Source organism: Lycorma delicatula, chromosome 2 (assembly GCF_047948215.1).
Source record: "Lycorma delicatula isolate Av1 chromosome 2, ASM4794821v1, whole genome shotgun sequence".
NCBI lineage: Eukaryota > Metazoa > Arthropoda > Insecta > Hemiptera > Fulgoridae > Lycorma > Lycorma delicatula.
Genome location: NC_134456.1, coordinates 162,921,572 through 162,940,792, shown reverse-complemented (window position 1 = coordinate 162,940,792; position 19,221 = coordinate 162,921,572). Strand labels below are relative to the sequence as shown.

Here is a 19,221-nt window from a genome sequence, read left to right as displayed (position 1 = left end):
AGAGGGGTGTCTATTTCATCGACGAGCCTCCCCACATACCAGCTGTATGTCTGGAATGGCAGGTTAGATCCATTATCATTTGCCTGTTTGACGCCATGGCCAGACACAGCATTGAGTTTTTCAACATTCATTTTAAAACCTAATGCTCCCCTGGAGTTCCCAGCCAATCATTGAAACTTACACACCTAAACATGCCAGCCCTCACAACTGGGGCTATCCACCCTTCCCTATTCTAAAAACTCCTCTGACGCTCCTCGATATCCTTGGTCCGCAGCATCTCTGAAGCAAATCTGTCAACTTGTTTCCATTTTGCAGCATATAATCAATGATGCTTTTTGGTGTTTGATCAGAAATTCTGGCCTCGTTTCGTTCATTCCTCCATCTGTTATACAGGAAAACTGCATGTTTCACTGTGTCTTCTTGGTTACAGAACATACACTACGATGTTGCACATCTCCCAATTTTATTGAGGTAAACTTTCCTTTCCACTAGTTCATGAATTTATCTCCCTTCTCTCCATCCCGTTACAAATATCGGTCCTTTCTTCAACCTGCAGGTCAATCAGTGGTGTTGATATGACCATACACAATGCCGCATATGAAGCTGTTCGATAAGCTGATGCAACCCCCAGCAATGCCCTATGGTGGACCCTGGTTACTCTTTCCATATTTCGTTTAATTTGTAGCGTAGCACCTCAAAGAGGAGCTGCATACAGGATTGATGAGGCAATAGCCGACACTATTACTTTCCTCTTGGATGCTCTGGGGGCTCTCTGAGTATTCATTAAAATATTTAGGGCTTTAGGCATTCTTTCTGCTTTGTCAACTTTTCATCACATGTTCCGTGAATCTGTTATGTTTATCTAAAAAGACTCCCAAGTATTTCAATACATTCACTTCTTGCACCCTTTGTCCATCCATAATCAAGTGTATGGGACATATGTTCCTCCGTCCTGTAACTACTAGATATTTGCACTTCTGTGGTGCATACCACAGAGAGGGAGTTCTCTTATCTGTTCTCTGACATCACTAAACAGTGGTTTCCCCTTTGCTGCATCTCTTCTTTGTCACAACCTCAGGCCATGATGACCTGATCATCGGCATAGGCTGTTAACTCTACCCTTGGATTGTTGTAGCCTCTGGACCTCATCATAAGCCATGAGCCACAACAAAGGCCCCAAAACTGAGCCCTGTGGCACACCTCCAAAGATTCGATATCGAACCTTCTCTTCCTGTGAGTCCAACACACGCATCACCTCATTCACTCTCTAATTTGTCTAATGAGATAGCTGCTAATTCCTCTCTCTCTCATCGCCATAATGATAACACTCCATGGAAGCAACCCAAAAGCGTTCTTGATATCCAAAGAAATCGGGAGCGGAATTCCCCTCATCCTCCATGTCCCTGCCTTCACTTCTGCCGCCCAATTTTTGACCCTCATTACTGCTTGCACTGCAGACCTCTAATTCCAAAAACTAATTGCGGCTAATACCATCTCCAGCTAAAATTTTCTTGACTAATTTCCCAAAATTATTAATAAGGCTTAATGGCTGATACTCAATATTTTCCTCTTGGATTGTAACTTTTGGTAAGAATACCACCCGGCCTCTTTCCAACACATTGGGAATTCTCTGTTCTCTGTGCTATAACTGATCACATCGACCATCTCCCAGGGTGCTTTGTAACGGTATTCCATCTGGGCCAGGACTATGTTTGTTGCCCAATTGGCTGACCGCAGCCTGCACTTCATTGAGTGTAAACCTTCTGGTCTCACTGTCATCTATATCCTCATGTTCTTCTTCAATGCAAGGAAAAAGAATCGTTGCCTGGTTCAGCACTGGCAGACGTCTTCCAAAACACCGTGTGATAATTTTATGTCATATCTTATGGGTCATTATTTAAATCTTCACATAATTTACTCCAGTACTCTTTCTTAGACTTCTTTATTTCGTTATTTAACCTTTCTCTACTGTGTACATAGATTTCAACTGCTTCATTGTATGCATCTCCTCCTGATCTTCTCAGTCTTTGATCTTCACATATTTACTATTAAAATCCCCTAATAGTATTGTTCTTTTATTGTTAGTATATACCACTCTTTGAAGGGCATCTACAAAGTCGTCAAACTCATTGCGACTACAATTGGGTGAGACCATAGGCTCCTAATAACAGTGCTCTATTCATCTCTATTGTGATAAAACCTCTGCCTTTGTTCTTGACTTGCTGTGCAATCGTACCAGTCACATCCAAGATTGCGACGTCACGTTCTGTGTCTGCAGACCACCCTGATCTGACTGCTATGTATTTGTTGGGCTCTGTGACACATTAGCTTATCTACTCCTTTATCTCTGTCAACCTCTCCTACCAGATCATGTGAGAGAGTACTTCGATTAACGTTTGCTAGTACTACTTTAAGCGTTGCCAGGTTGTCCACACACCCAGGTTCCGGTGCAGTGGTGATCTTTCTTACCACTGTTTAAGCATTTTTTTGGCTCTTGACATGTCATTATCTTTTGACCTTTGCCACCATAATTATAACATAATCCGAACAGTCCACTCCCTTGCACTCAAACCTCCTATGACCCGTTTCCCAACACCTGAAGCATTGTTCTTCCTCCTCTCTTATGTAGGCTCGACAATTCACCCAGCCTACTTTAATACATTGTTTTATGATTTTACATACAGCCATGTAACTGAGACATTTTGTGTTTCACCAAAGCCTCGTCTGTTTCACCAGCTCTGGTTTTGGTAAAACCAGAGCTGCAGACTTTATGGTCTTCAGTAAATCTGCATAACACTTACCTGCTGCTTTTACTATCACAGTTCTACTGTCTTCAGCAGGTGGTGTTGCTTTCTTTGTAAGCACCTGGCCTGGTCTGTCTGACTGGTCATGTTTGATTCTCCGTTTGCTGAATCAATACCTTTGTATTCTCTATTTTTTCAATATATAATGTCTTCTTAATGGTTTTCCAGCTGGTAATATAAAGGCTACATTTGGATATAACTGCAGCACTTAAATTCTTATTGAACGTATTATTACCATCATCGTAAAATGTACTGTTCCAAAAAGAAGTCAAAAAAGTTGGGGGTCCCAAAATTTTTTTTGGGGGTTCAGAAATGTATGACCCCAAAAAAGCCCTCGAAAACTTTTGGGGGGATCAGGGAATGCGGAAGGACCTGGGACGGATAGATCCCGGGGGGTTTGGGCTGGGATGAAAGGGAAAGGAATTACAGCTGGAAAAAGGTTCCACCTTATAAGTCGATTCAGCACTTAAAAATTTCTTTAAAATGGCTCACTACTATGAAAAATTTTAAGTCCTTGTTTAGTTCTTTTAGATTGATGTCACAGACTAGTATTGGCCTGTGAGTTTAACTTAGGAAATTTTAACTCTTATAATGTTTATACGTATTAGCTTACTTATATAAAAAGTTGAAAAACTACAACTACCTTTGATATAACTCACTACAGAGTACTTTAAAACACTTCTTTGTTCAATCTGGTAACACTGACAACATCAGTGTCCTAAAGTTCTTCACAACTCACTACAATTTTAAGTTTTAATTAAACTATAGCTCAAAATCAACTTTTAACAGAAAAACCGCAAAATTTTATAGTCCGCAACCAAAAATCTTAAAACTTTGTATCCGTGCCCATAAGAGTTTCATCAACAGTATCCAACGTACGTATCCAATAAAATCAACCAAAAAACCACTCAAAATTAATAAAAACGTGGAGCAACAAACAACATGTGTGACCACTATGAAGCCTTCAACTTTACTAGAAATGGTTGACCTGAGACTGTACAAGACTACACTTACAAGACTATCACTTACACTGATACATATCATCCTCATTCATCTTCTGAAGTAATACCTGACGGTGATTCCTGGAGGAACAGAAAAAAAAAGGTTGAGGTCGAGTCCTTGTCACATTGTTTAAAAATAGAATAAAATCACCAATAGAATCACCATATGTAAGGGTGTGTAGAGCCCTTACATTTAAGTAAAACACAAAAATAAACATGACATTTAAACATAAAAACACCCATGGATGCAAAAGGTCCAGACATTTAAATAATATGAAATTTAATTAATATTTTAAAAACACATTAAAGTATTAAGGGGGGGGGGGGTGATTTTTATAGTGTGTGACCAGCGCTTACTGAGCTCATTCTACTAGTGAAAATAATGGAAAAGTTTCATATAAACATGGGTTTGAAACAATCTGTTAGCAAGTTACGGATAGTGAAAGATTTTACCCTGATTCCTGGGCAGATTGTGAAATAAAACAATTTTGAAATTCTACCCAAGTTAAAGGGTAAACTTGATTGTTTCTTATGATTTTTGACATGACAAATTGAATAAAACAGGTTCTAGAACCATATCTCCTCCAGTCTTTGTAACATCCGATGTAAAACAGAAAACCTTTTTGTCTAAAATCATTTTTTTTATGTTTGTAATACAAAAACTTTGTTAAATGACTAATAACTGCATAAAATATATTATCAAAACTTGTAGAGAATTTATTATGTAAAACTGTTAAAGCTGTTTTATGTAAAACAGCTTAATAAAAACAAATATAAGGTCAAGAAATTTGATTTTATTACTAACACTTACCATTTGAAAACTGTTATCAATTACAGAAAATTTGTAAACATCTGTCCAGCTTCAATATATTTTGGATGAATGCTTTAGGATTGCTAGCGTTTCTCTCTGCAATTCTGCAGAACTTTCTGAATTTATGTGGTGCATCTGTCCAAGCAACCAACTCTTCACACGTATAAAATTTTCTGTTGTACACAGCAGATCTTTTCATCCAACCCCACACACAAAAATCTTTAAATGTCAGAATTTAGACATCCTGAGAAAATGAATGGTCCAGTTAACTAATTGTAATCTAGAACACATCCAACATTGATGATAAATTAGTGTTGGAAGTAACATTCTACTGTTACGTGTGAATTGACTTCTGCCCAAGTCTGTTTATTGTGAAAGTTATTGATGCCATCCCTAATAAACTGAACCTTGTCAGTAAATAAAATGAATCTATGCAATTGGCTGTTCATTTTCAGTCAGGTGCAATATTGCAGAAAAAGAGGAGGATTTCTTGGTTGAAGATTTTGTACTTGTTGATTACGTTATGATAAGGTTACAGCTTGTTATAAAGTGTTCTCTACACCATAGATTGGGAAACTCTGAACTGCCAGGAAAGGAATTGTGTACTAATACTTGGACTATGTTGAGTTACCTTGATAATGGTTGTAAAAATATTACCATCGTGATGGGCAGCAGTGAGTACTAATGCTGGGAAGTGTACACATTTCTCATAACATATCGAATGTTCCACTAATTGTTTTTAAGATTTGGAACTATGTGATTAGAAAAACATCTTTGATATTCAGCAACATTTACATTTCCATCACATACCCCGAAGATAAATATACCATGTCAATGTATTTCTCAGTTGTAAATAACAAAGACATTATTGCAGCGTGACATCAATTAAAACAAACACACACACACACACACAGTTAATTAAGTTTACACTTTACTGGCAACAATTCACAGCAGAAATTGAGAACATGCAGTTCACTGATGACAACATAAAATGCCAGCTGATCTCTGTATTTCTGAAATTATAATTTCTCAGTTTTCAATTTGACAATGAATTCGAAAAAGATACATTAACTTTGTCTGAATAACGTTAGTCCTTTTTTTTTTAATCCGTCTAGACCATTAAGAATCACATTTACATAATAGTTTTGAACTTCTTTTGTTTTTCCAATATTTTTTCACTCTGTTGTTTTTCAAATTCAGTCCACTTTCTTCCTGTACTCCTCTTATCCTTCTTCCCTGGAAACTTTGTTTCTTTTTTAATTCTTTGTTTAATTTTTTAAATTGGTTTCTATTTAAACAGGTCTCTTGGAGATTTTTATTGTTTTAAGATCGTTTTCTACTTTAAACCAGCTAGTTTTAATAGTTCTACTGTTGTAAAAGATAAGTATTTGTTTTGTTAATCTGTTTTCGCTCTTTCTTTATAAATACCCATTAAATTGTAATTTTCTTCTCTGGATGGTGTCTTATTTTTACTAATTTCTGTTTAACTTTTTAATTTATAAATTCAGTCCTGGTAATCAGGTCCATATATATATCTGAAAATTCTTTTTACTGTTCTAAAAATGTCTTTTATCAAAAAATTTTACAAACGCCCAGTGCCATAAAACACTTCCAAAAGAATTACTAGTTTTTTATTTTATTAATTTTTTTAATTCTACTTTTATCTTATTATTTTTTGTATCATTGCACTTAGTAGGAAAGCAAATATGCTTTGTATGGTTAATCCCTTTGATTCATATAGAAAGTATTATTAGTAAAAGAAGATTATTAAACTTTTATTTATTTTTTATTGCATTATGTTACATCAGTTTTGTCAGAATTAAATTCTCTAAAAGTTTTGATAATAAATTTTATGCATTTATTTGTCATTTACAGTTTTTATACTATAAACATAAAAAACATGTTTTTAGACAACAGATTTTTCTGTTTTATGTCAGATATTATGAAAACTATTGTAGATATGGTTCTGAAACCTGTTTTATTCAATTTTGTTAGGTCAAAAACCACAAGAAACATTAAGTATACCTGTTAATTTTGGCTCATATAATTTCAAAATTGTTTTCTTTCACTCTTTGCACAGGCTCATGGTGAAATCTTTTATTATTGTTACTTGCTAACAAATTGTTTCCAGACCCATGTTTGTAACTGTTTTCATTATTTTTGCTAGTATAATGAGCTCAGAAAGCGCCAACAACACTACGTGAATCACCTGTGTATAAAAAAATTCTAACTAAAAAATACCATATAAATTATGGAAAATCCTATGTTCAGGACACCTTCACATAAAGGATCAGATATAACACAAAACTGATTTTCGTCAAAGGCTTACTACAAACAGGTAAGTAATTAACTATTTCTTTGCCACTTTCTAAATCAGTAGTAATATTCTGTTAGGTGATTTTTGACATCTGCCACTCAAATAGGGATTATGTCTGTATTCTCATAAATCATTGCAATTCTGGAAGCCTCATCTGCGCTTTCATTTCCTGTGGTACCAGCATACTCTGGAGTCCATACGATTATACATCACTGTCTTATTTGGTTTTTCCAAATAGCAGTTAATGCTGTTTAAAGAGTAGCAAGATATAAGCACTCTGTTTTCATAGAAATGAGTTCTGCCGTGTAAACACGGCCATAAATGGCAGTTTCCAAGCATGAGCTTCACTATTAATGTATATACTTGTAGAGCCTTCCAACACTGTTCATTTTTAGCACTCTCAGTATAAATTTTTGTGTATTCCTCATAGCTATTGATGATCAATGAAAATTTCTGTTGGATGATCACTGCTGGTTTTTCTTTTATTTTTCCGTATAACAGATCTAATCTTGTATTTAAATATAATAAAATTATTAAAATATCTTCAATAATATAATTAAATCTTTAATATAAACTTTAAAATATTTTTAATAAATTATTTAAATATAAATATATTTAGTGAAAGCCATGCTTGTATTTCTCTTGTCGAAATTGCTCTGACTCATTCATCATATGAGTTCTTCATCATATGGTCTATGAAATTACCATGTGTATATATTTTCCTCTTTTTTTTAAACATGGTTTTTTTGTATTCTTTCTATGTTTTATTTTTACATTCATCTTCTACATCTCATCATCACCAAACTAAATCCAATTTGCTGTTGTTGCATTTACTTCAATGTATTTTAAACCTAGAAAAACTGTTGTATAAAAGGTTGTTGAAATTATAAAATTCCTTGTTTTTATGAATTTATATTATTTATAATAAATTATTTGTATTATTTATAAATTTATGTATTTATAATAATACATAAAGCAAGTTACTAATTTATCTGCCAAACTGCAGTATATAATATTGCAGTAATACTTGGTAAAAGGACAAGAGGAAGATAATCCTGATGATTTTTAATATTATTTAAGAAGTTGTTATTGTTATTTTGTATCAGTTATTAAATTTGGTTGAAATGTATCTAAGAAGAAAAGAGACACCTTTGTGAACACATGTATGTACATAGTTACTCTTCATTTATTAGTAGTGAGAAAATCTACGAAAACTTGTTTAGCGCAGCTAAACAAGTTTTCGTAGATTTTCTTACTGGAGTAAGTTCCTTACTCCAGTATTTTGTATCCATAATAATAATAATAGTAAAAAGGAAATGAAATAAATCATATTAAAAGCACACAACTTGTACTGAACTATCGCTTACAAACTTAGTGCTACAAGTGTCACGGTAATACCAATATTATAATTTCTGACCAAACCAGTCAAATGACTGAAGACAAAAAAAAAAAAATAAAATACATTTAGTACATTCAGTTCTGTGTACAAGGAAAACAGGTTGACTAATTTTTGCTAGTAATCCCTCCATAGTATCTCATTTTTATTGAGAATGTCTATACCATTTTTCGATTAATATCTTGTGTCAAGTTGATTACATCTGCCTGATTATGCATAAACCTAGCATAACAAACATATCTTAAGAAAAAAGTTGTTTAGAGAAAGAATGAGATTATCTTTATGGTTTATTGACTAGCTATTGTATAGAGTGTGGATAAAGCTGTTTCCTGCATTGAATGCCTCTGGGCTCCAGTGTAGATGGAAAAATGCCTACAAAATATAATGTAAATAAAACAAGCTCAAAATTTAACTGTAGGTGTAAACATGAGAACATTGATTACATCCAATAAATTCAGTAATATGTAATATACCAAATCACATATCATCTTTATGGGTTATCTATGACAATTATAAATCATCTAGTTGAAGCAAGTTGTAAAACTGTTTTATCTTCATGATTTGTTTTCTCTAGAATGCTTTATGAAATATTTATTAAGGCTTCTAATCTTTTGTTTGAAAGATAATTTTGATACTTCTTCACAGAGTATACATTACATTCTGGAGTCGATAAGATAAAACTTAAAATAACTTCTCATGTGTCGTATCTAAAATATTTTGAGATTTGAAAAATAGATTATATATTGGTAAAGTTTTGTTTTTTGCAAAAAAATTGTTATCTACTGTATATTTGTTTTGGTTTGATCGGTCAAACATATTTTATTTATTGTAATTTTTTTATCTTTGGTGGGTCAAACTCATGCTATAATGTTATCTTTTTCTTGAAAACATTAAGACACAGTGAGGTTATTTTATTTATTTATTTATTATCTATAAGGAGAGATACCCATTGTAGACAGTTGCAGCTGCATTCAAGTGGTATCCATATATATGGACATCTTTTTTCTGTAGCATTTTTATTCCGTTGAGCCTCATAGGCTGGTTTTAAGTATAACCTTTTTCCTATTACTAGACACAACTAAAATTTATAGCCACAAAACAAAAATAACTGGATTGGATCCATTAAGGATGTCAGTAGAATTTCCAATTGATGGATTTAATGTTATAAATAACACATAAATCCATTGCTTTCGTATAGTTATATTGCCTCCATGCTCCTTTTGTATTTAGTACTAAAGAATTCAACAAAAATCAGTTTGATTGCCCAAAAATAGTTAAAATATAGTTATAAAATAGTCAGACACACACCTTTTTTTCTAGCCATGTTAGTAGTGAAGGAAAGTTAGTGTTGATTTGTGTTCCAATAACTACGTTAATCTTTTGTTTGTTGATTATTGTATAATTCAATTTTTTCTGAATTTAGTGTTTACGATTCATTTTTCAGCACCACCATCTCCATTGACATTAAGCAATAATTCAGGTGTTCCAGCGAGTACAGTCAGTAGCATCGGCTCTGAAAGTATGGATCATAACCGTCCAATACATAGCACAAGTACATTGCCACATTCCGGTGTTCATCATACTTCCAGTCACCATCATCATCATACGTTGCCTCATCACCATTCTTCACGATCCTCTCCACCGTTGCCACCTCCACCGCTTCCAGAAGAAGATCAGCATCCAAGATTCGGGCAACCGGCATCTAGTTCACAAGGGTTAGCTATTGTTTCTGATGAACCAGATTTACCTGGTTGGGTTCCAAAGAATTATATTGAAAAAGGTACTTCATTTTGTGGTGTATTCTTAACCGGTGTCTTTATTTTTATATTTATGCTTAATTTTTTATGAATGAGCAGGTGTAGTCATATATAGCCATGAAATATTTATTTTAAGGTATTAGTAATGAGAAGTAAATTATTAAACTTAAGTAATAAAACTTATTAGAAGGACTCTACCCAAATGAATAAAAAAGGATACAATCCAAGATGGCAGATGATTGGCCACTGTAATTCATTGAAGCTGATATGCATAGCCATTGTCTTACATAGGGTTGAATGTGTCAATATAACTTTTCTAATATGTACATTTAAGGTAATTAATATCAGGCATTTTGTATAAATGAACAGTAAGCATTCACACATCTTTAATTTGGGACATTTGGCTGTAAAAATCCTACCAAATGTATCCTACCTAAATTAAAAATTAACTACGTGAAAATGAACATTACAATTTAAAAAAAAGAATCTTGGTTTAATTTTGAACTTTACATTAAATCTGAGTCAAAAAAAAAAACAAAGTTATGAAATTATCATCATTTGGTCTAAAAACAAACTAGCTTACAGTAGGACATCTGATCATTGTGTGTAATATTAGTATTAATAGAATTATTATGTGTCATATTTTTGTTAATTAGTTTTACATTTCAATTAATACGACTATTTATTGTCATTTAAATTTGTTTTTAAAGTTATATGAATGCTTAACTGAAGGTTTATTTTGTTAACTGCTGCTTCTATTAAAAACTATTACATGACGGTTTGATCAAGCAGGACAGAGTAGGATTTTTGAAAATATTACTATTTGAAATCATTCAGTTTTTTAACAAGACTGTGATAAAAGAATTTTATAAATTTGCTTAATTATGTCTTTGCGTGTAGAAGGTTGGTATTGTTATCTAGCAAACCTATTGTACAATAAGTTTTATTGTCATTTCTCACCTCATGAACAAGATTTAACAAAATACCTGTTTTAACAAAATCTCTGCGAGTATCCTGGATACTTTTGGAGGATTACCTTATTATTCAGTAACTGTTTATTAAACTAGAAGTGGCTGGAAATTTTGCTTGTTCAACTGACCTAGTCTTATCTAATTCATTATTGAGAAGTAATCGGTCTTCTTTTTTGATATGCATTTTATGAGATGAGATGAATGAAATAGTAGTAAGAAAATACCATATCTTCTTTCTTTGTAGTTGAACCCATTATCAGCGGAAGCTACATTAGAGTAAAATAATTTTAAGAAATATATCTTTTTCAACCTATTGCTAATAAAGTTATTTCATTATACATAAATATGCTACATCTCCTTAATTTATGATTTAAGTTGCTCAACAGTGAAATGATGTAACTGTAAGCAGTTTCTGATGATAATATAAGTTCTCTCTAAACTTTTATGCTATCATTATTTGTATTTAATTCAACTCAACAAATAAAAATTCTACAAAATTAATGCCTGGTATTAATGGAAATTTATTTTTTTTACACCTAATGTTAACCGAAATGTGCTGTTTTTATCTGAAAACAACCTGTATGCTTAAATAGTAGTAGTTTTGGGCTAAATCTTAATTACTATTATTGAGAAACAATTGTTTAATCTAATTTTAAAAATAGAAGCTTTTTATGTATTGATTTGAATTTTATAGCAATTTAAAGTTTATGTTTTCAAAAAAAAAAAAAAGTGCAAGAAATTCACTTTTCATGGCCCTAATTTTCAAACAAATGACTGTAACTAAAATCGGCTGAATCCAGTTAGTGCAAAAATAATTGGAGTTTCTGATACCTTCATTTTTATTGTGTGATATTTTTTTTTTTAAGTAAGATGCAATAGTTTAAACACAAGCACCATCTTTCATAGTGACCACTGTAAAACATAGCTGCAACTCTTCAGCAAAGATTTCTATATCATGATCAATATAAAATTCTGGTGAGGCACAACATGTTTCATACGCTATAAAATTCCATTTCCATATTCAACACACAAGCTTGAAGCTTATATGACAACATAAAAAATAAATTGATATTTAGGGTCAAACTATCATTCATTAAATGTTGAATCTTACAAAATTTATATTTTTATAATCTGGTATGTATTCATTAGATATAAGATTAGAATTTAAAATCTTAGGTAGCATTATCTCTAAAGGTAAATTATATTTGTCACAGAAATTTCACCATAAAAATAATATTAACACTAATGTTTGTAAGATTATAAAAACCGAATCGGTAGAATTACTGCAACAGTTGAAAAAATTATTTGATTGTAAAAGATTACAATATGTAGAAAAAATCTGTAAGGTGAGTGCATTTTTAACGTTTGAATTTGGATGATTAAATTTGGCCTAACAAACATTTTCTAGGTTTTCTCATACAAAGCCTGGCCCATTAAAGTCACCAAATAATAATAATAATTTGACTGTGGCTATATAGTTAATGTGTGTGTGGGTGGGGGATGGGGGAGTGAATTAGAGGTATAGATTATTTTTATTTTATAAATTATACAAAAAATAATAAACATTTACTTTGTAGCATTCATTTTTTTGTTCTGTGTTGCAGCAAGTAAATTTAGTACAACTGAAAGAGGAACCGGTTGATACGATTATTGGTGATATTCCAAAAGATCCTTTAGCAATTGAAGAGACCAACTCGGTTAAGTCAAAAACTGTAAAAGTTGAAAATGAAGTGGTAAAGGTGTTAGATTTTGCATACATTGGAACACCAATTATCTAGATGAACCTTTGCAAGGCCAGATCTGGATAACTGGAAAAGGTAATTTAAAAAATTTAATATATATATATATATATATATAGTAAAATTAAAAACAAATTTTTAACATATGTACAATGTAAGAAATTTAATAAACAGTGTTCCACAGAAAACAGGTTGATTTTTATTTAAAACGTACACCATTCTTTTTGTAAAAACTAATTGTGATTTTATTTTAGTGTGATCAGATGAAAATTTATTGTTTATTTTGTACTAGTTATGATGAATAAAACCAAATTAAAGCTCCCCACTTTGTCCAACCTACATGGTGGGAATGGTAGATATGTGTCTACATTCAGGTTTTAAGTTTGAATCGTGGTTTTGAATCTTTTAACACATTAAATAAATAAAATATGATTTATCACTATCTTTTTGTGTTGTAAAAAGTTTTTTGAACAATGTGTTTTAAAAATGATGTGTAATCTTATCCTTTTCATTTAAAAATTTTAGTGTGTCAACCATGGGGATTTGAGTACGGCAGCCTCATATCAAAAAATAGATAGTTTTGAGGTTATCATTTTTTTAAATGTAATTTTTCTATGTTTAATGGTCAAAAGATAATTTGTATCAGCATTTTTTTTTTTTATGTTTTGACTCATTTTCTTTCTTTTCTCCAGTCCATTTCTTTCCACAACCATCTTATTTTCTATTTCTTAACTCATAATTGAAAATTAATTTTCTAAGGACATCCTGATTTCTCATGGTTCCTACAGGCAAGAAAAGCCAGGAAATACAAATTTAGTAAGGAAATTTTAGAAAAAATTGGATTTTCATTACCAAATATTATATTAGTATATTAAATCAGTATTTTTTAAGTAATACCAAATTATATTTGATATACTTTCCCTTTATATATTTGATATACATGTCCTGTTCTCATTTACATTACTCAATTATTCTTTTATAATAAAGTGAGAAATATTCCAAATTGCAGTTAATTTTTTCACTGGTGAAATTTAAAAAAAAAATTTGCCATTGAAAAATTAAAAGTTGTTAACTGTTCTTGGGATTTATTTCAAACTACCGTGATTTTTTTTGTTGTATTCTAGATAATTACTTTTAAATGGTGTATAAAAAGACTTTAATGACAAGCGGTTAGATATAAACTTACACCCAGAATTCAGTCAGTCGAGAAGAGGTTCCTACCTCTTCTCATGCTGTTATCATACTTTTGTTATTTGTGTAAAATAATTTTGCACCAAGCAATATGGATCGAAAGAAAACGATTTCACATAGTTTACTTTGTGAAGTTTGCTGCTTTTCTTGATTAAGATAGCAACCATTGAAAAATCTTTATCTGCCAGCAGTACTTCAACTCAGAAGACTAAAACTTTGATCTACAGTTGTGAGAACAGTGGTTGTGATATATATGTGTATTCTTTGCCCGGATCCTCCCCCCCACCTTCTAGTCAGAGAATAGCATTTCAGCAGCAAATGATACATTTGAATCCTGCAAAATGACAATACAATTACTTCTTTTTGTTGTAATGATTATGTTTCTAAGGAGGAGATTATGTGAGTTCTCAATGTACAAAATACCTTGTACTTACTTAAGTTTATTTGAAAATGTGGTGCAACTTTTAAAATTACTTTTCCTGATAGTTTTATAGCATCAAAATTACAGCTTGGAGCTACTAAATGCTCTGATGTCATCAATCGTGGCCTTTTGCACTGTACTTTGATGGCATTCTGCAAATAACACTGGACTAAAATGACTAAATATTTTTCAAGTAAAGTTTTGTATTTTTTTTTCCTGTTCAAAATAGGTGTTCTGTTCTAGTATTCTTATCTGTATTACTTTAAGTTTTGATCATACATATTTTCTTTATTAAATTTGAGCATTTTATGCAAACCAAGTTATTAAATACAGTTTTCTTTTTACTTGGCAAAATAATTTAGGCTAGTTTTTGTGACAAAGTTCAGCAATTCTTTGTGTGTGCCAATTATTTAAAAATTGCTTTAGTTAGCTTTTATTTCTTATCTGTTACTTTTAGTTACCATGATGTTCATCAGCAAAAAACTTATTATATTTTTGTTATTTTTTGTTTTGTACTTTACAGTGTAAATTACTGAAACAATTTATCACAAAAATTAGCCCAATTTTAAATGTATATTGAAAAAATCATTAAAAAATGAATTTAATAATAGAAAAAAAAGTGTGAGTGTGCTTTGCGGAGTAAACGGCAATAGCATATCATTATGAGAGTTAGGAAATTTTAATGAATTGGTCAGTAAAGTCAGGAAAAACGAACCTTAAAATTCAGTGGAAATCCTGTTTATAAAAATTTCTTCAATTCATACTTATTGGAGATCCTTTGTAATTGTTTCAATCTAATTTATTTTGATTTTTATTTCAGCAGAAATCTGTTAATTTTTAAAGCCCAAAATAATAATATTTAAAAGTTGTTGCCATCAGTTTCATAGGTATATAATTTACAATACTAGGTACTATTGTTAATGAAAGGGAGGGCGGTGCACTCTATTTTTATTTGTGGATTTTCGCTTCTTTCTGCTACAAAGTAAATAGCTGGTTTAACCGAGATTTAATTGATTTTAGTTAGGTTAGGTGAGGAAATATAGACGATTCAGAGTATTGAAGTTTGTATTGTATTACCATAACTTTTTTCACCTAAGCATACTGGCACTCACAGATGGGGCTGTCCACGGCATCTCCCTTCAGCGCCTTTACTGTATAACACCTTCATAGCATACGTGTCAAAGGCCCTTCAGTTCTCTTCTGAGGACAGCATGAAGGACACCAGGTTTTCAGGTCTTAATCTGTCAATGTCCGCCAAAGGTGCCATTGTGCACACAAATATGGTGTGCTCCGCTGTATCCTCTCTGTTGCAAAACATGCAGCACGGAGTGTCCCGTCTGCCAAATTGATTGAGGTAATGTTGAAACATTCCTTGGCCGGAGAGCAATTGTGACGTATAAAAATCTATATTGCCATGTTTCCTTTTCGTCCATATGTCTAAGTCTGTGATTAATCTCCTTGTCCAGGCTGCTTCATTTCCAGTCATCTATCTTTCATGCCATGTCTCCATTACATTAGCCTTGTCCTCACGCTTCCCCATACCATCGTAGCAAAGCTCTTGCACTCTAACTTGAAGGTCAATTGGCAAAGCTGATGCCAACACGCTCACCGCACTGTATGATGTAGTTGTATAACACGCCGTAACACCCAACAACGTTCACCTGTGGACTGTGTAAATGTGCCCAGTTCCTCATGACTCTCATTGTTCCACCCCAAACCGAGGCAGCATACAATAACACTGAAATTATCATTGACATGATTAATCGGCGTTTGGAAGCCCTTGGAGCCGACTGAGTAGTGATCAACACATTCAGTGATTTCAAGATTTTTTAGGTCCTTGTACAACTGTCTACTATGTTGACTAAATTTACATGATTTGTTGATCTGTACCCCCAGGTACATTATCATGTCTCTCGTAGCAACTGTCCACCTAGCATGAGGTTTATTCTACCCATCATTCTTCTGCCTGTTAGTGTAATGTAATTTATAATATGTATTAAATTTTATTACATATAATTTTTTTTTTTTTTTTAAATGTTCATGTGTTACCAGTTTAATTGACTTTGTAGATGTGTTTCACTTAAATAAAAATACATCTTCATTAATAAAAAAATATATTCATGAATAATAATGTTTACTATACAGACAAGTTTCAATGATAGGCAAAATAAAGGCTTTTTTATTTTTGGATGTACTTTTTTCAATAAAGAATGCTGCTCTAAGTTTTTTAGCGAATAAAACATGTAACAAAATAAGATATTTATTGAATAAGTTATTAAATTTATATTTGCATTTGTTAATATTGTTTAATGCAGGGAATTTACATTGGATCGCATTAATGTTTAATAAACAAAATTATTTTTACAGCACCTTTTAAAACAATAAAAAAGTAATTACATTTGACTTATCTGTTTTACTGATGTGATTATGTGTTTTACTGAGTCTCATAAATCTTCATGTTTAATCAACTAAGAACAAACACAAGTTTTTAAGTGTGCTTTTAACATGTTTGGTTCTATAAAATATTGAAATAGTATTACGCAAGATTATCATTATTATTAAGATTATTGCCCTGAGAAATTGCAATAGAATTTGAAAGATCATATATTATAATGCTATAATTTACATTCCTTCAGAACATCAAGCATTCGTATCTAATTCAAAGAATTAGGGCTTGATACAGCTACCCTTTTTACTGGATTTCCATCACAGTCCTATGTCAAAGAACAATTGCCATAAGAGCTTGAGCATTACAAATAAGCCAGTCTACAATAATTACATTAACATTATTAAAAATATCAGCTATTAAAAAACACAAACACCTTACATTACAGTCATATTCAGCTTCTCCCATTCAGTTTATGAGAACCTATTTATTAAATGTCTCTGCCATTACCATTTCGTCCTTACTTCATGACCTATCGGCTCCCCAGTTGGTGTTAGTAAGGACTCGCATCATATCTAGTAGTTTGGAACATTTTCAATTCTTTTAAATGTTTGGCCCAAGTAAGACGGCTATCAAAAAATAAACCTAAAAACTTGACGCAAGTAGATAGTAATAGTCTCTCCGTTCAGAAAAATTTGCGTAATAGAAGGGTTTCATAGCCGAGAAAAACTACACATTTTGTTTTTTCGGATGAAAATGTGAAACCAGTAATCCTGGACCAAGCTTCAAGGTGAGAAATAGTGTTCTGCAGTAGTCTCTCTGCTGTAGGTGTTGAACGGCTTGCAATATAGATAGCAAAATCATCAGCAAGTAGAGAACATGAAACAGGAGCCTGCACACATTTGGTAATAGCGTTTATGGCTAAAGAAAATAAGATGGCACTCAATACACTACCTTGGGGCACTCCATTCTCCAAGATGACACTATCTGAGAGCGAATCATACACACGAACACGAGCCGTTCGGTGATTTAAAAATCCCCGGATAAAAGCAAGCATATTGCCCTTGATTCCCCATTCTTTGAGAGTGTTAAGAATACCACGTCGCCAGGCTGTGTCATACGCCTTTTTTATATCGAAGAAGATAGCGACGAGGTGCTGCCGATTTAGGAAAGCGTTTTGTATGGCTGTTTCTAGTGACACTAAATGGTCAATGGAAGATCGTCCTTGTCGAAAACCACACTGTTCTGGAGATAGAAAGCCATGTTTCTCCAAGTACCATGTAAGTCTGCGGTTTACCATTCTATCCATTATTTTACACAAAACGCTTGTTAATGAAATAGGGCGGTAGCTTGAGGGGTTGGTTTGGTCTTTACCAGGTTTTGGTACTGGTATAATAAATGCTTCTGACCAGCCGGGTGGGAAGACTTGTTCGGAGAATAAACCGTTGAAAATATTCAAAAGTTGTTGTAGTGCCGAATTAGGAAGGTGTGAAAGCATGGAAAGGCGAATGTTGTCCGGTCCAGGGGAAGTGTCCCGTGAGTTTTTAAGTGCATGTAACAATTCTTTAAATACGAACGGAGTGCTTAATTCACCAACTGAATCACCAATGTTTAAAGATAATACTTCTATTTGTATCTTGTACCGTTGAAAATCGTTATTATATGATGAGGTGAGAGACACCTAGCGGAAAGATTTTGCTAGACTATTTGCCACTTCTGAGGGTGATGAAAGTAGTTCTCCTTCATCAATAAAAACGAGAATAGATTGTTTCGGTGATCCGAAAATTGGACGAATTTTCTTCCATACAGTAGATGTGGGAGTAGTGCGTGAGATAGTGCTCACGTATTTCATCCATGAATTCCTCTTAGTGTCCAAGAATACTCGACGGCACACCGCTCTAGCCCTGCAGTATAAATTTAGATGTTCTGTTGTAGGCCTACGATTAAATTTGCGTAGTTGCCTGCCGTCGATTCCTAATAGCATATTTGCAATCATCGTTCCACCATGGAACGAAAGGACGTCTAGGATTACCCCATGTTTGGCATTCTCAAGTATCATGGACGTAAAAGAAGAATATTGGTCGAGGATGTTCGCTCCATCGTCATACTGAGATTGGAATGCTTTATGGTAACCGTTCCAATCTGCCTTTTCAACAATCCATCTCCGTGGCCTTCTTTTAATCTCGCAGTCTACACCGAAACCAATAATAATTGGTTTTGGTGTAGACTGCCGTGAAAGTCATCACAAACAGACCAATTAAAATGAGGGAGCACATTCGGTGAGCATATGGAAAGATGAGGGTTAGATACAGTACCAGTTGATAAGGACATGAATGTGTGTGATCCATTATTCAGTAGGCAAAGGTCAAAGTCTTGTCTCAATCTGTTTATCATATTTCCTCGAGTGGAGCAGAAGGTTGAGCCCCA

General features: G+C 32.9%; 1 protein-coding gene across 1 annotated transcript; it reads left to right on the top strand.

The window, feature by feature from the left end:
- Positions 1–6,890: 6,890 nt before the first annotated feature.
- LOC142319993 (uncharacterized) lies at positions 6,891–12,835 on the top strand. Its single transcript, XM_075357673.1, has 3 exons — positions 6,891–6,954; positions 9,774–10,126; positions 12,662–12,835. The coding sequence occupies exons 2-3, from the start codon at positions 9,851–9,853 to the stop codon at positions 12,833–12,835; spliced, it is 450 nt and encodes a 149-aa protein (XP_075213788.1). The 5' UTR covers positions 6,891–6,954; positions 9,774–9,850.
- Positions 12,836–19,221: the final 6,386 nt, after the last annotated feature.

What these genes read in the sequence shown, in the direction of transcription:
- LOC142319993 (XM_075357673.1), top strand. Translation starts at nt 9,851, where the DNA reads ATGGATCATAACCGTCCAATACATAGCACAAGTACATTGCCACATTCC. An exon ending in AAGGTACTTCATTTTGTGGT is followed by an intron (nt 10,127 to 12,661) that starts GTATTCTTAACC and finishes TCTGTGTTGCAG; the next exon opens with CAAGTAAATTTAGTACAACT.